Source organism: Epinephelus fuscoguttatus, linkage group LG7, assembly GCF_011397635.1.
Source record: "Epinephelus fuscoguttatus linkage group LG7, E.fuscoguttatus.final_Chr_v1".
Taxonomy (NCBI): domain Eukaryota; kingdom Metazoa; phylum Chordata; class Actinopteri; order Perciformes; family Serranidae; genus Epinephelus; species Epinephelus fuscoguttatus.
Window position 1 is genome coordinate 37,732,512 of NC_064758.1, and position 15,212 is coordinate 37,747,723.

At 43.1% G+C, this 15,212-nt stretch overlaps 2 protein-coding genes across 4 annotated transcripts in view; one reads left to right on the forward strand and one right to left on the reverse strand.

The window, feature by feature from the left end:
• cd34 (CD34 molecule) overlaps positions 1–15,212 on the forward strand; it is a 286,734-nt gene that overhangs the window by 95,531 nt on the left and 175,991 nt on the right. The gene's annotated exons all lie outside the window — the stretch shown is intronic.
• rca2.1 (regulator of complement activation group 2 gene 1) overlaps positions 1–15,212 on the reverse strand; it is a 46,421-nt gene that overhangs the window by 21,957 nt on the left and 9,252 nt on the right. The window contains exons 6-16 of the mRNA XM_049580997.1: positions 13,548–13,626; positions 11,475–11,663; positions 11,174–11,273; positions 10,885–10,961; positions 8,935–9,114; positions 8,615–8,794; positions 4,638–4,826; positions 4,337–4,436; positions 2,415–2,491; positions 2,142–2,321; positions 1,821–2,000 (exon numbers count right to left, since the gene is read on the reverse strand). Coding sequence (XP_049436954.1) covers positions 1,821–2,000; positions 2,142–2,321; positions 2,415–2,491; positions 4,337–4,436; positions 4,638–4,826; positions 8,615–8,794; positions 8,935–9,114; positions 10,885–10,961; positions 11,174–11,273; positions 11,475–11,663; positions 13,548–13,626 — 1,531 coding nt within the window. The remainder of the gene's footprint in view (positions 1–1,820; positions 2,001–2,141; positions 2,322–2,414; positions 2,492–4,336; positions 4,437–4,637; positions 4,827–8,614; positions 8,795–8,934; positions 9,115–10,884; positions 10,962–11,173; positions 11,274–11,474; positions 11,664–13,547; positions 13,627–15,212) is intronic.

Genomic DNA, 15,212 nt, shown 5'->3' on the forward strand with positions numbered 1-15,212 from the left:
CCCGGTTCATGACACAGATTTTGAGAGTAATCTTAGTCCAGTATGACATTTCTTTTGTAGGGGCATCTAGAAAGAGTAGGATTTTCAGTGACTCTGTGCTCATATATTTTTCAATATTAAGGCAGCGTGTGTACACTCCTCCGAGAATCGCCACCTTAACGTGGTGGAGGAGTTTGAGTGTCCCTGTGAACCTGGATGCTGTGTTGTCTGGGGCTAATAGCCCCTGGTAGGGTCTCCCAAGGCAAAGTGGTCCAGGGGGAGGGACCAGACTAAGAGCGATTCAGAGACCTTCGATGAAACAGACCACTCGGGAAAATAGTACCTCACCCAGTATGGGGAAACCAGGGCCTCCTCCTGGAGACAGACCCGGGGGGAGAGGTCGCCAGCGAGCGTCTGGTGGCCGGGCCTTAGGCCATGGGGCCCGGTCGGGCTCAGCCCGAAGAAATAAAATGGAGCCGTCGCCCTGTGGGCCCACTACCCGCAGGGATAGAAATTGGGGTCGGGTGCATTGTGTGCCAGGCGACAGGCAGGAGCGGGGGACCTGGCGTGCCGATTCCTGGCATCGTGGACTGGCTTTTGGTACGTGGAATGTCACCTCTCTAGTAGGGAAGAAGCCGGAGCTGGTGCCCTCAGCTGGGGACCTCAGAATTGCATCCCTGCTTTTCGCAGATGATGTGGTTCTGTTGGCTCCATCACACCGTGACCTCCAGCATGTGATGGGGTGTTTTGCAGCCGAGTGTGAATCAATTGGGATGAGAGTCAGCACCTCCAAGTCTGAGGCCATGGTCCTCTGTTGGAAACCAGTGGTTTGCCCTCTCCGGGCTGAGGGAGAGTTACTGCCTCAAGCAAGGGAGTTCAAATATCTTGGGGTCTTGTTCACGAGTGAGGGTAGAATGGAGCGTGAGATGGATTGGCGGGTCGGTGCGGCTTCTGCAGTGATGCAGGCGCTGCGCCAGTCCGTCATGGTGAAGAGGGAGCTGAGCCAGAAAGCAAAGCTTTCAATTTACTGGTCCACCTACGTCCCAACCCTCACCTGTGGTCATGAACTCTGGGTAGTGACGGAAAGAATGAGATCGCGGATACAAGCGGTGGAAATGAGTTTCCTCTGTGGGGTGGCTGGAGTCAGCCTTAGAGATAGGGTGAGGAGCTCAGACATCCGGAGGGAGCTCGGAGTAGAGCTGCTGCTCCTTCACGTCGAAAGGGGTCAGTTGAGGTGGCTCGGGCATCTGATCAGGATGCCTCCTGGACGCCTCCCGCTGGAGGTGTTCCAGGCACGTCCCACTGGTAGGAGGCCCCGAGGCAGACCCAGAACACGCTGGAGGGATTACATATCTCGTCTGGCCTGGGAACACCTTGGGGTCCCCCAGGAGGAGCTGGAAAGTGTTGCTGGGGAGAGGGATGTCTGGGGTGCTTTGCTTGGCCTGCTGCCCCCGCAACCCGGACCCGGATAAGCAGATGAATATGGATGGATGGTGTTTGTACCATTTTGAATCCATACTACAAAGGCTTTGTTTGTGGATTTTTTTAATGCAATAATGTCATGGCATATATAACAGGCATTTGAGTGAGAGCAAGAAAAAGAAAGTGTTGTGATAGCAACTTCCTGATTTTTAAAACATAACCACTGAGCAAAGGGAGAAAACAAGCCAATGCTAATTTAATCTAAAAAGGAAACCATGGGGAGAAGTATATAGAACGTTATGTGATTAAGCTAATCACATGTAAAACTGCAATAGCATCTGGATTATAAAATATGTTCAAACATACCAGGCTGACTTTTCTTTACAGACCTGAACTCAGTACTAATTGTCATGACTTACGTTGACATGTTGGAAGTCCAGGTGACCATTGGCTGTCTATTCCACATGTCAGGGTGGACTCTCCGATCATAGTATACCCAGGTTTGCACATGTATGCCACCGTAGACTGGTGTCCATAAGGGGGTCGAAAACCCCAAATCCACTTAGCATTTGCAATAACAGGTTCTTCACAGTGAACCTCTGCAGACAAAAAAGTATAAAATGTAAATTAATGCAACTGTTCAAAATAACTTTTTCCAGAGTATATGAGAATATCAGTCGCTGTTGAGTTTACATGGGGGAAATGTTAAAAGACTGGATAAAAAAATGAAAGACACTTACTGATACATGTAGGAGGAGAAGGCTCAAACCCTCCATCAGCTGAACATGATATTGTTCTTGATCCAGAGAGTGTGTAATCTTGTTGACAACTGTACTCCACAACTTCTCCATACTGATAGACTTCTTTATCTGGCCTGAAAGTGCCGCTCTCTACTGTAGGTGGGGGATCACAAGTCACCACTGCAAAATAAAAGTGACATCTTTTAGAACAGAGACAGACAATGAGCTTTTATTTTGTCATGTTGCTTGTATCAACACAGAGAGATTACCGACCTTCACACTCAGGCATCCTGCCCAGCCACCCTTGAGCTCCACAGAGACGTGTGTTTTTTTTTCCAACCAATCTGAAACTAGTTAGGAAATCCAAAAAATATATATATACAGTACAGGCCAAAAGTTTGGACACACCTTCTCATTCAATGCGTTTTCTTTATTTTCATGACTATTTACATTGTAGATTCTCACTGAAGGCATCAAAACTATGAATGAACACATGTGGAGTTATGTACTTAACAAAAAAAGGTGAAATAACTGAAAACATGTTTTATATTCTAGTTTCTTCAAAATAGCCACCCTTTGCTCTGATTACTGCTTTGCACACTCTTGGCATTCTCTCCATGAGCTTCAGGAGGTAGTCACCTGAAATGGTTTTCCAACAGTCTTGAAGGAGTTCCCAGAGGTGTTTAGCACTTGTTGGCCCCTTTGCCTTCACTCTGCGGTCCAGCTCACCCCAAACCATCTCGATTGGGTTCAGGTCCGGTGACTGTGGAGGCCAGGTCATCTGCCGCAGCACTCCATCACTCTCCTTCTTGGTCAAATAACCCTTACACAGCCTGGAGGTGTGTTTGGGGTCATTGTCCTGTTGAAAAATAAATGATCGTCCAACTAAACGCAAACCGGATGGGATGGCATGTCGCTGCAGGATGCTGTGGTAGCCATGCTGGTTCAGTGTGCCTTCAATTTTGAATAAATCCCCAACAGTGTCACCAGCAAAACACCCCCACACCATCACACCTCCTCCTCCATGCTTCACAGTGGGAACCAGGCATGTGGAATCCATCCGTTCACCTTTTCTCGTCTCACAAAGACACGGCGGTTGGAACCAAAGATCTCAAATTTGGACTCATCAGACCAAAGCACAGATTTCCACTGGTCTAATGTCCATTCCTTGTGTTTCTTGGCCCAAACAAATCTCTTCTGCTTGTTGCCTCTCCTTAGCAGTGGTTTCCTAGCAGCTATTTGACCATGAAGGCCTGATTCGCGCAGTCTCCTCTTAACAGTTGTTCTAGAGATGGGTCTGCTGCTAGAACTCTGTGTGGCATTCATCTGGTCTCTGATCTGAGCTGCTGTTAACTTGCGATTTCTGAGGCTGGTGACTCGGATGAACTGATCCTCAGAAGCAGAGGTGACTCTTGGTCTTCCTTTCCTGGGTCGGTCCTCATGTGTGCCAGTTTCACTGTAGCGCTTGATGGTTTTTGCGACTCCACTTGGGGACACATTTAAAGTTTTTGCAATTTTCCGGACTGACTGACCTTCATTTCTTAAAGTAATGATGGCCACTCGTTTTTCTTTAGTTAGCTGATTGGTTCTTGCCATAATATGAATTTTAACAGTTGTCCAATAGGGCTGTCGGCTGTGTATTAACCTGACTTCTGCACAACACAACTGATGGTCCCAACCCCATTGATAAAGCAAGAAATTCCACTCATTAACCCTGATAAGGCACACCTGTGAAGTGGAAACCATTTCAGGTGACTACCTCTTGAAGCTCATCGAGAGAATGCCAAGAGTGTGCAAAGCAGTAATCAGAGCAAAGGGTGGCTATTTTGAAGAAACTAGAATATAAAACATGTTTTCAGTTATTTCACCTTTTTTTGTTAAGTACATAACTCCACGTGTTCATTCATAGTTTTGATGCCTTCAGTGAGAATCTACAATGTAAATAGTCATGAAAATAAAGAAAACGCATTGAATGAGAAGGTGTGTCCAAACTTTTGGCCTGTACTGTATATATGTACAATAATTAACTAACTTCAGACAACAAATTTCAAGAAGGATCTGCAGGCCCTACTGAGCACCTGAGAGTAAGTTTTTTTATTTGGAAACACAATTGGTGCTGACATTTTAGACTTAAAATATATCTGTCATTACATTTTAAAAACATGAATTATCAGAGTTATCAGCTTATTACTAACCCAACGTTGCAAGTGACCAATAGTTCATCACCAAACTCTGTCCCTTGAGGGTAGTCAACGTATCCATTTGGCACTTCTTCAGCAGCGCCACAGTTTCTCCCTGAAAAAAGAAAACCCTCATATGGATTAAATTCCCCCTTTAAAATTGACTGGATATTATTATGCACAAATAATTCAACAGACTGACTACTTCATATTATCAGTTACTCATCTAATCAAAAAAAGAGAATTTGTTCAAACTGGCTGTGAAATACTGCTGCTATTACCAATCTGAATGTAAAAATTACGTGCTAATATTTACTCTCGCATTTCAGCATCAAAGGACTCCAACTGCCAGCAGTACAAATAATGGATGCAGACCCTCCTGCAGACACGTAGCCAACAGCACAGGCAAAACTAACTTTGGTCCCATCTGGGAATGTGTTTAAAAGAATGAATTCGTCCTTCAAATACATGTTGTCTCCTCCTATAGGACTGGTGCAGTCTTGAGCTATAATGAAAAAGAAAGAAAGGAAAAGATGAACACAGAACAAGTGAGGCCAAGATAGCTTTAGACAAAACGCAAGCTTGTGTATAATAGCATACAGTATTTAAAGAAATCTGTCCAGGGGAGATCAAAATCATTTTTCAACTGTTCAAATGTCTTAAGATTATCGTTGATAAATAACTGATGCAGATAAGTCCGTCCATGATCTGACCATTCTTTAAAGCTGGCATCCAGACTGTTAGGTGTAAAGGTCTTCATAGATCTAGTCTTGTCAATGAAGAGATTAGCTTTGGTAGTCCAAAGGCCGGACTTCATTTTATTCCAGATTTTGAGTGTAATCTTAGTCCAGTGTGACATTTCTTGTGTAGGGGCATCTAGAAAGGGTAGGATTTTCAATGGCTCTGTGCTCATATGTTTTTCAATATTAAGGCAGCATGTGTATGTACCATTTTGAATCCATACTATCAACGGCTTCATTTGTAGCATTTTATTAATGTAGTAATTTCATGGCATATATAACGGTTGAACTCAATCTTTTACAGTTTCAAAATAACCAAAGTTTGGGTACCCTGCATGGTCAGTGCTTAGTAGCGCCCCCTTTTGGAAAGTATCACAGCTTCTAATCGCATTGTGTATCCAGTGTTTCAATTCTCATTTGAAGGATTTTCTCCCATTATTCCTGCAAAAGGCTTCTACCTCTGTGAGATTCATGGGCCGTCTTTATGCACTGCTCTTCTGGGGTCTATCCACAGATTTTCAATGATGTTTAGATTGGGGGATTGTGAGGGTCATGGCAAAACCTTAAGCTTGCGCATCTTGAAGTAGTCCATTGTGGATTTCAAGGTGTGTTTAGGGTCATCGTCCTGTTGTAGAATCCATCCTCTCTTCATCTTTAGCTTTTTCTATAGATGCTGGGATGTTTGCTTCCAGAATTTGCTGGAATTTAATTGAATCCATTCTTTCCTCTACCTGTAAAATGTTCTCTCCGGGCTGAGGGAGAGTTACTGCCTCAAGCAAGGGAGTTCAAGGATCTTGGGGTCTTGTTCACGAGTGAGGGTAGAATGGAGCGTGAGATGGATTGGCGGGTCGGTGCGGCTTCTGCAGTGATGCAGGCGCTGCGCCAGTCCGTCATGATGAAGAGGGAGCTGAGCCAGAAAGCAAAGCTTTCAATTTACTGGTCCACCTACGTCCCAACCCTCACCTGTGGTCATGAACTCTGGGTAGTGACGGAAAGAATAAGATAAGATAAGATAAGATAAGATAAGATAAGATAAGATAAGATACACCTTTATTGATCCCATAATTGAGAAATTCCAGTGTTACACCAAACTTAAATAACTAGGCATGCAAATAAGTACAAAAATCCAAGAGTTGGCGATAAATAACAATAACAATAATAATAATAATGAAAATAATAGGAAGTGGATAATAATGAGCAGCAGTGAATGAAAATGAGCAGTGGATAAAGGGAGCACATCTAGTGCAAGTGATTGTATGTGCAAAACAGCAGACAGCTATGGTGTCCATAAAGTGTCCATAGTGTCAATAAAGTGTCAATAAAGTGTCCATGGTGCAGTCTACTGTGAGCAGTGCTGGTTATGTAGCCTGACAGCAGCAGGCAGGAAGGACCTGCCATAGCGTTCCTTCACACACTTTGGGTGAATCAGTCTATCACTGAAGGAGCTCTCCAGAGCTTTTATCTCCTCCTGCAGAGGATGGGAGTCATTAGTCCTCAGAGATGACAGCTTGGCTGTCATCCTCCTGTTTCCCACCACCTGCACAGAGTCCAGAGAGCATCCCACGACAGAGCTGGCCTTCTTGATCAGCTTGTCCAGTCTCTTCCTATCTGCAGCCGAGACACTGCTGCCCCAGCAGACTACTCCGTAAAAGATGGCTGATGCCACCACAGTGTCAAAGAAGGTCTTCAGGAGCGCCCCCTGCACTCCAAAAGACCTGAGCCGCCTCAGCAGGTAGAGTCTGCTTTGGCCTTTCCTGTACAGTGCTGTTATGTGATTAGTCCAGTCCAGTTTATTGTTAAGATGAACACCCAGGTTCTTATAAGATGTCACCATCTCAATGTCCTTTCCCTGGATGTTCACCGGTGTTGGGGGGAGGAGTCTGCGCCTGCGGAAATCCACCATCAGCTGTTTGGTTTTCCCCGCGTTGATCTGAAGGTGGTTCCTCAGGCACCAGTCCACAAAGTCCTGGTTCAGTTCTCTGTACTCCCTGTCGTCCCCATCTGTGATGAGGCCGACTATGGCAGAGTCGTCAGAGAACTTCTGCAGATGACAGGTGGGGGTGTCGTATGAAAAGTCTGCAGTGTAGAGGGTGAAGAGGAACGGTGCCAGCACTGTCCCCTGCGGGGCCCCTGTACTGCAGACAACCAAGTCCGATACACAATCCTGGGTCCTGACATACTGCGGCCGGTCCGTGAGGTAGTCCAGGATCCAGGATGTGAGTTGATTAGCCACCCCTATGTGCTCCAGTTTGTCCCTCAGAAGCGCAGGCTGTATGGTGTTGAAAGCGCTGGACAAATCAAAGAACATGATTCTCACAGAGCTTCCAGGCTTCAGGGCAGGGGGGATGAGTGGTATGCTTCCTTGGTGTTGGCATAAAATAAATCCGGTGTTTTATTGTCTCTGGTGTGGCAGGAAACATACTGGGTGAAGGTGGGCAGGGTGGTGGATGGACAGGCGTGGTTGAAGTCCCCAGAGATCAGAAGGAGGGCCTGAGGGTGCTGTGTTTGCAGCCTACTTGTAACAGAATGGAGAATGTCACAAGCAGACTCAGCTTTAGCAGACGGGGGGACATACACTGCTACCATAATGACATGAGAAAACTCCCTGGGTAGATAATATGATCTCATGCCAACAGCCAGCAGCTCAATGTCCCTGCAGCAATGCTGTTCCTTGATAGCGATGTGCCCAGAGTTACACTATCTATCATTCACAAACACAGCCAGCCCTCCTCCTTTCCTCTTACCGATGTCCGCTGTCCTGTCGTGTCTGATGATCTGGAATCTGTCCAGCGCGGCGATCGTGTCCGGTACTTCCGCGAGATCGCGGATACAAGCGGTGGAAATGCGTTTCCTCTGTGGGGTGGCTGGACTCAGCCTTAGAGATGGGGTGAGAAGCTCAGACATCCGGAGGGAGCTCGGAGTAGAGCTGCTGCTCCTTCACGTCGAAAGGGGTCAGTTGAGGTGGCTCGGGCATCTGATCAGGATGCCTCCTGGGCGCCTCCCGCTGGAGGTGTTCCAGGCATGTCCCACTGGTAGGAGGCCCTGAGGCAGACCCAGAACACGCTGGAGGGATTACATATCTCGCCTTGGGGTCCCCCAGGAGGAGCTGGAAAGTGTTGCTGGGGAGAGGGATGTCTGGGGTGCTTTGCTTGGCCTGCTGCCCCCACAACCCGGACCCGGATAAGCAGATGAATATGGATGGATGGTGTTTGTACCATTTTGAATTCATACTACAAAGGCTTTGTTTGTAGAATTTTTTAATGCAATAATGTCATGGCATATATAACAGGCATTTGAGTGAGAGCAAGAAAAGGAAAGTGTTGTGATAGCAACTGGCTGATTTTTAAAACATAACCACTGAGCAAAGGGAGAAAACAAGCCAATGCTAATTTAATCTAAAAAGGAAACCATGGAGAGAAGTATATAGAACATTACGTGATTAAGCTAATCACATGTAAAACTGCAATAGCATCTGGATTATAAAATATGTTCAAACATACTAGGGTGACTTTTCTTTACAGACCTGAACTCAGTACTAATTGTCATGACTTACGTTGACATGTTGGAAGTCCAGGTGACCATTGGCTGTCTATTCCACATGTCAGGGTGGACTCTCCGATCATAGTATACCCAGGTTTGCACATGTACGTCACCGTAGACTGGTATCCATAAGGGGGTCGAAAACCCCAAATCCAATCAGCATTTGCAATAACAGGTTCTTCACAGTGAACCTCTGCAGACAAAAAAGTATAAAATGTAAATTAATGCAACTGTTCAAAATAACTTTTTCCAGAGCATATGAGAATATCAGTCGCTGTTGAGTTTACATGGGGGAAATGTTAAAAGATTGGATAAAAAATGAAAGACACTTACTGATACATGTAGGAGGAGAAGGCTCAAACCCTCCATCATCTGAACATGATATTGTTCTTGATCCAGAGAGTGTGTAATCTTGTTCACAGCTGTACTCCACAACTTCTCCATACTGATAGACTTCTTTATCTGGCCTGAAAGTGCCGTTCTGTACTGGAGGTGGGGGATCACAAGTCACCGCTGCAAAATACAAGTGACATCTTTTAGAACAGAGACAGACAATGAGCTTTTATTTTGTCATGTTGCTTGTATTACAGTTTTTCTCAATTGTTTACACACAAATACTGGTACTTGAGACACAATGACCACAACATGTAACTCATGCACCAACCCCCTGAACCAATTCTGCTAAACTACAAGCACAATTCCTGCTTTACACTCTTTACACGCAGTTCTAAAACACATTTTTTTTTTCAGAACACTACACACAATTCTCTGCATTTGGCACAATTTTCATGAAGAAAAGCTCTTGTTTTCACAAGGAACACACTGTCATTCAAAATTCTAAAGTTAATTGCCCTACTATGCACACTGACTCATCACATGGGCAAACACCTGTCACACAGTTTTACAATTAGCAATCAGAGCTTTAGCATAAAAGGACAACAGGTGAGCTTTTCTGTTTTGGAGCAATGGATGCCAACATTGGAAACAGAGGCAGAGCCAGAGCCAGAGGAGTGAGAGTAAGAGGAGGAGGATGGGGAGGACGAGGAAGGCCAAGGACCGTAATCTCTGATGAGATCCGAGCCACTTTTTCTGCCTGGAGATGGAAAGTGTATGACCGAAATCCACAAACGCGTATACCCCTTCTCCAAGCTATGGTAGACGCATGTGGAGATATAGCAGTTGATGCTTTTCATGGCTGGATTTGCCATGCTAGGCGATATTTCCCCCGCTGCTTGGCCGGGGAAAACATTGCTTGTGATGTGGATGAGGTGCTGTGTCCAGACCGAAACAGAAGAGAGGATGCAGCATAGTTTTGTTTTGTTTTTTTCACTGTAACTGTATACAGTAAGGGTGGCACAGTGGTGTGGTGGTTAGCACTCTCGCCTCACAGCAAGAGGGTTGCCGGTTCGATCCCGGGCGTGGGAGCCCTTCTGTGCGGAGTTTGCATGTTCTCCCCGTGTCAGCGTGGGTTCTCTCCGGGCACTCCGGCTTCCTCCCACAGTCCAAAGACATGCAGATTAGGGACTAGGTTAATTGATAACTCTAAATTGTCCGTAGGTGTGAATGTGAGCGTGAATGGTTGTTTGTCTCTATGTGTCAGCCCTGCGATAGTCTGGCGACCTGTCCAGGGTGTACCCTGCCTCTCGCCCGATGTAGCTGGGATAGGCTCCAGCCCCCCCGCGACCCTCAAGAGGATGAAGCAGTTAGAAGATGAATGAATGAATGAATGAATAAATGAATGTATACAGTAAATTCTTCTGTTGTTTTGTATGTAGACCACTGTATGTGCAACTTCGTGTTGGTTGGAATGTACACTGTGTACATTGTTTTTGTGGGAAAAATAAAATATATTTGTTACTGTGTATTTGTGTGTTCTGAGTATAAAACAATATTCTAAAATATTCTACAACACACTTATGTATGTACTGTCTGTAGTAAGTGTAACGCTGAACAAAAAAAAGGCCTAAGTCATTATGATGAATGGAGAAGAAGTGTTTTCCATTCATCATAGTGTTTTACATTGAGCACATCAGTGTTCAACTGGTTCTTATAAATGTCTATTCATATGATGGTTTGTGTGTATCATTTGAAAACAAAATACCATTTTGAGAAGAAATAACATTGTTTTGAATGTAAAGTTTCATTTTGCAGGAGAATTGAGGGGTTTTGCCCATTGTGTATGTGTTTTTTGATTTGTGTGTAGAGTTCTGAGAGTATGAGGCATGCTTTCAGAAAATGTGTGTAAACAATCGAGAAAAACTGTAACACAGAGAGATTACTGACCTTCACACTCAGGCATCCTGCCCATCCACCCTTGAGCTCCACAGAGACGTTTGTTGGTTTTTCCAACCAATCTGAAACTAGTTAGGAAATCCAAAAAAAATAAATATATATAATAATTAACTAACTTCAGACAACAAATTTCAAGAAGGATCTGCAGGCCCTACTGAGCACCTGAGAGTAAGTTTTTTTTATTTGGAAACACAATTGGTGCTGACATTTTAGACTTAAAATATATCTGTCATTACATTTTAAAAACATGAATTATCAGAGTTATCAGCTTATTACTAACCCAATGTTGCAAGTGACCAATAGTTCATCACCAAACTCTGTCCCTTGAGGGTAGTCAACGTATCCATTTGGCACTTCGTCAGCAGCGCCACAGTTTCTCCCTGAAAAAAGAAAACCCTCATATGGATTAAATTCCTCTTTTAAAATTGATTGGATATTATTATGCACAAATAATTCAACAGACTGACTACTTCATATTATCAGTTACTCATCTAATCAAAAAAAGAGAATTTGTTCAAACTGGCTGTGAAATACTGCTGCTATTACCAATCTGAATGTAAAAATTACGTGCTAATATTTACTCCTGCATTTCAGCCTCAAAGGACTCCAACTGCCAGCAGTACAAATAATGGATGCAGACCCTCCTGCAGACACGTAGCCAACAGCACAGGCAAAACTAACTTTGGCCCCATCTGGGAATGTGTTTAAAAGAATGAATTCGTCCTTCAAATTCATGTTGTCTCCTCCTATAGGACTGGTGCAGTCTTGAGCTATAATGAAAAAGAAAGAAAGGAAAAGATGAACACAGAACAAGTGAGGCCAAGATAGCTTTAGACAAAACGCAAGCTTGTGTATGATAGCATACAGTATTTAAAGAAATCTGTCCAGGGGAGATCAAAATCATTTTTCAACTGTTCAAATGTCTTAAGATTATCGTTGATAAATAAGATAGGTCCGTCCATGATCTGACCATTCTTTAAAGCTGGCATCCAGACTGTTAGGTGTAAAGGTCTTCATAGATCTAGTCTTGTCAATGAAGAGATTAGCTTTGGTAGTCCAAAGGCCGGACTTCATTTTATTCCAGATTTTGAGTGTAATCTTAGTCCAGTGTGACATTTCTTGTGTAGGGGCATCTAGAAAGGGTAGGATTTTCAATGGCTCTGTGCTCATATGTTTTTCAATATTAAGTCAGCATGTGTATGTACCATTTTGAATCCATACTATCAACGGCTTCATTTGTAGCATTTTATTAATGTAGTAATTTCATGGCATATATAACGGTTGAACTCAATCTTTTACAGTTTCAAAATAACCAAAGTTTGGGTACCCTGCATGGTCAGTGCTTAGTAGCGCCCCCTTTTGGAAAGTATCACAGCTTCTAATCGCATTGTGTATCCAGTGTTTCAATTCTCATTTGAAGGATTTTCTCCCATTATTCCTGCAAAAGGCTTCTACCTCTGTGAGATTCATGGGCTGTCTTTATGCACTGCTCTTTTGGAGTCTATCCACAGATTTTCAATGATGTTTAGATTGGGGGATTGTGAGGGTCATGGCAAAACCTTAAGCTTGCGCATCTTGAAGTAGTCCATTGTGGATTTCAAGGTGTGTTTAGGATCATCGTCCTGTTGTAGAATCCATCCTCTCTTCATCTTCCAGAATTTGCTGGAATTTAATTGAATCCATTCTTCCCTCTACGTGTAAAATGTTCCCTGTGCCACTGGCTGCAACACAAGCCCAAGGTATGATTCATCCACCCCCATGTTTAACATACAAACATACCTTTGCTCATTGCATCCAGAAAGTTCTATTTAAACTTGATCAGTCCACAGGACTTGTTTCCAAAAAACATCTTGTTTATATGTTCATTTGTAAACTTCTGACACCGAATTTTGTGGTGAGGACACAGGAAAGGTTTCCTCCTGATGACTCTTACATGAAGGTCATATTCATACAGCTATGTCTGCACAGTGCACCACCACTCCAGAGTCTAATAAATCTTCCTGCAGGTCTTTTGCAGTCAAACGCTGGTTTTGATTTGCCTTTCTAGCAATCCCACGAGCAGCTCTCTTGGAAGGTTTTCTTGGTCTTACAGACCTCAACTTGACCTCCACAGTTCCTGTTGACTGCCATTTATTAATTACATTACAAACTAAGGAAACAGCTCCCTGAAAACCCTTTGCTATCTTCTTATAGTTTTCTCCTGCTTTGTGGGCATCAGTTATTTTAGTTTTCAAAGAGCTAAGCAGCTGTTTAGAGAAGCCCATGGCTGCTGATTGTTGGGACAAGGTTTCAGGAGTCAGAATATTTATAAAGCTTTGAAATTTGCATCACCTGGCCTTTCCTAAAGATGATTTGAACAAGCCATAACCCTAACAACCTTATTATGGTCTGAGACACTGTTAAGAGTTGTCTGAAATATCTTGGGGTGCCCAAACTTTTGCATGGTGCTCCTTTCCTTTTTTTTAATCTAAAATTGTACAAAACAAAAATAACACATCGATCTTGCTTAAAATGTTGAAAAGCATGTTTCATCTTTAACTTCATGGCATTTGGAGATCAGCTCATCTTCTACTTACTTAACTATTCACAATAATGAAATTTTTGAATGGGGCGCCCAGACTTTTGCATTCCATTGTATCTGCTTGTCCACTAACCTTGAGTTGGAAGGGCAAGGCCAAGACTGCTCAGTAGTAGCAAGAGAGTGACACCCATGACAAGATATGGCATCTCTGACTGAAGTCAATGACCTTTCTAAGACAAAAACAAAATCATGCAAGACGATCTTAGTATCAGCTTCATTAACATGGTTCATACTAATGGTAATTCCATTCCAGCAGAGCCGTCTCCACAGAACACGACAAATTACAGTCTTCTTTTTTGCATCCTCACCTCAAACTAACAAAATTTGACTTTATAGTATGGGTAAATTTAAAGAAACACTCACCTCCAAAGTAAAAAAGATCCTGCAACACATAAAAAATATCCTCATATTTAAACTCTGGTTAAAAAAACAAACAAACAAACAAAAAAAAAAAAACGTTAACAGTTTCACTGAAAATCTAAAAGAAATCCTGTTGAGAATGACAATGGATCCTGGGATGACATTTATTTGTAGGTCAACCTGGAAGTTAACATCAGCCATGTTCTCTTAACGAAAATCCAATGGAATTTTACCATTGGATTTGGGATTATTGCAAAAATAAGGTCTGCGGCAAACAAATGTTTATGATACTAGCATGTTTGTTTCAGCAAGATAATCTGACAAATGAACAACAATTTTATAATGTTGGAAGCATAAATGCATTCGCCAGAAGTAAAAAGCTAATGTTAAGCTATAAGCAAATTACAGCCTACACCATGGTCGCAGAACTTCAGTGTTGCTACCACATCGAGGCAGCAAAGCTGTGTTAGCATGATAATGTTCTGTAGTCTCATTTAGCCACCTGCTCGTAACCGCCTTTTTTAGGACACATAAAAACTTTAAAATTCATGAGTTGGTTTTTACTGATGTATTTTATGCTGTAAGCCACTTGAGGCTCGCTCCAGAAGCGAGTCAGTAGACCCCTATGTTAAAATTTCCAACTTCACAGCAAAAATAAACATGTTCACAGCCTGGTACAAAGATTTTTGGCCTCTATAGCTGGTTTCAACATTCATGACAACTACGGGGGGTGAATTATTATTATTTTTTTTATAACTCACTCATTTGCGATTTATTAAGTCTTCACTTTACACAAATTCAAAGGTGGGGCCCCTTGAGTTACAGTCTGTCTGCAAGGCCTCACCACAATCTATGAATAAGATCCACCCCTCACTCCTCCACAGCGCCAACCTCTCAACCAAATATGGTCAATTCTGGCTCAAAGAAACCAAGATGGCGGCAGCCAAAATGCTAATGCTTCAAAACGGCAGTCCACAAACCACTGGGTAATGTAATGGTGGCTACATCCATTATTTATACAGTCTATGGGTACGCCAAAAAAAAAGGTCATAGTTACAGTATGGCCATTGAAATGTCATAAAAAAAAATCATAAATATGTCATAGTATGCCATAAAAACAACTTTGGTCTCTATAGCTAATTTCTACTCTTTGCTCATCCACAGCCCCACCTCTTATCCAAATATGGTCACTTCTGGCTCCAAAAAACAAACCAAAAAAAAGACAGTGGCCAAACTCAAAGCTTCAAAACAACAGTCGACAAACCAATGGGTGACATCACAGCTCTGTCCATTATTTTATACAGTCTATGAAGAAAAGCCAGTTACTTTGAGAGAAGACAACCGCAAATGATAAAATGCTAATGCGAAATGCATGCTA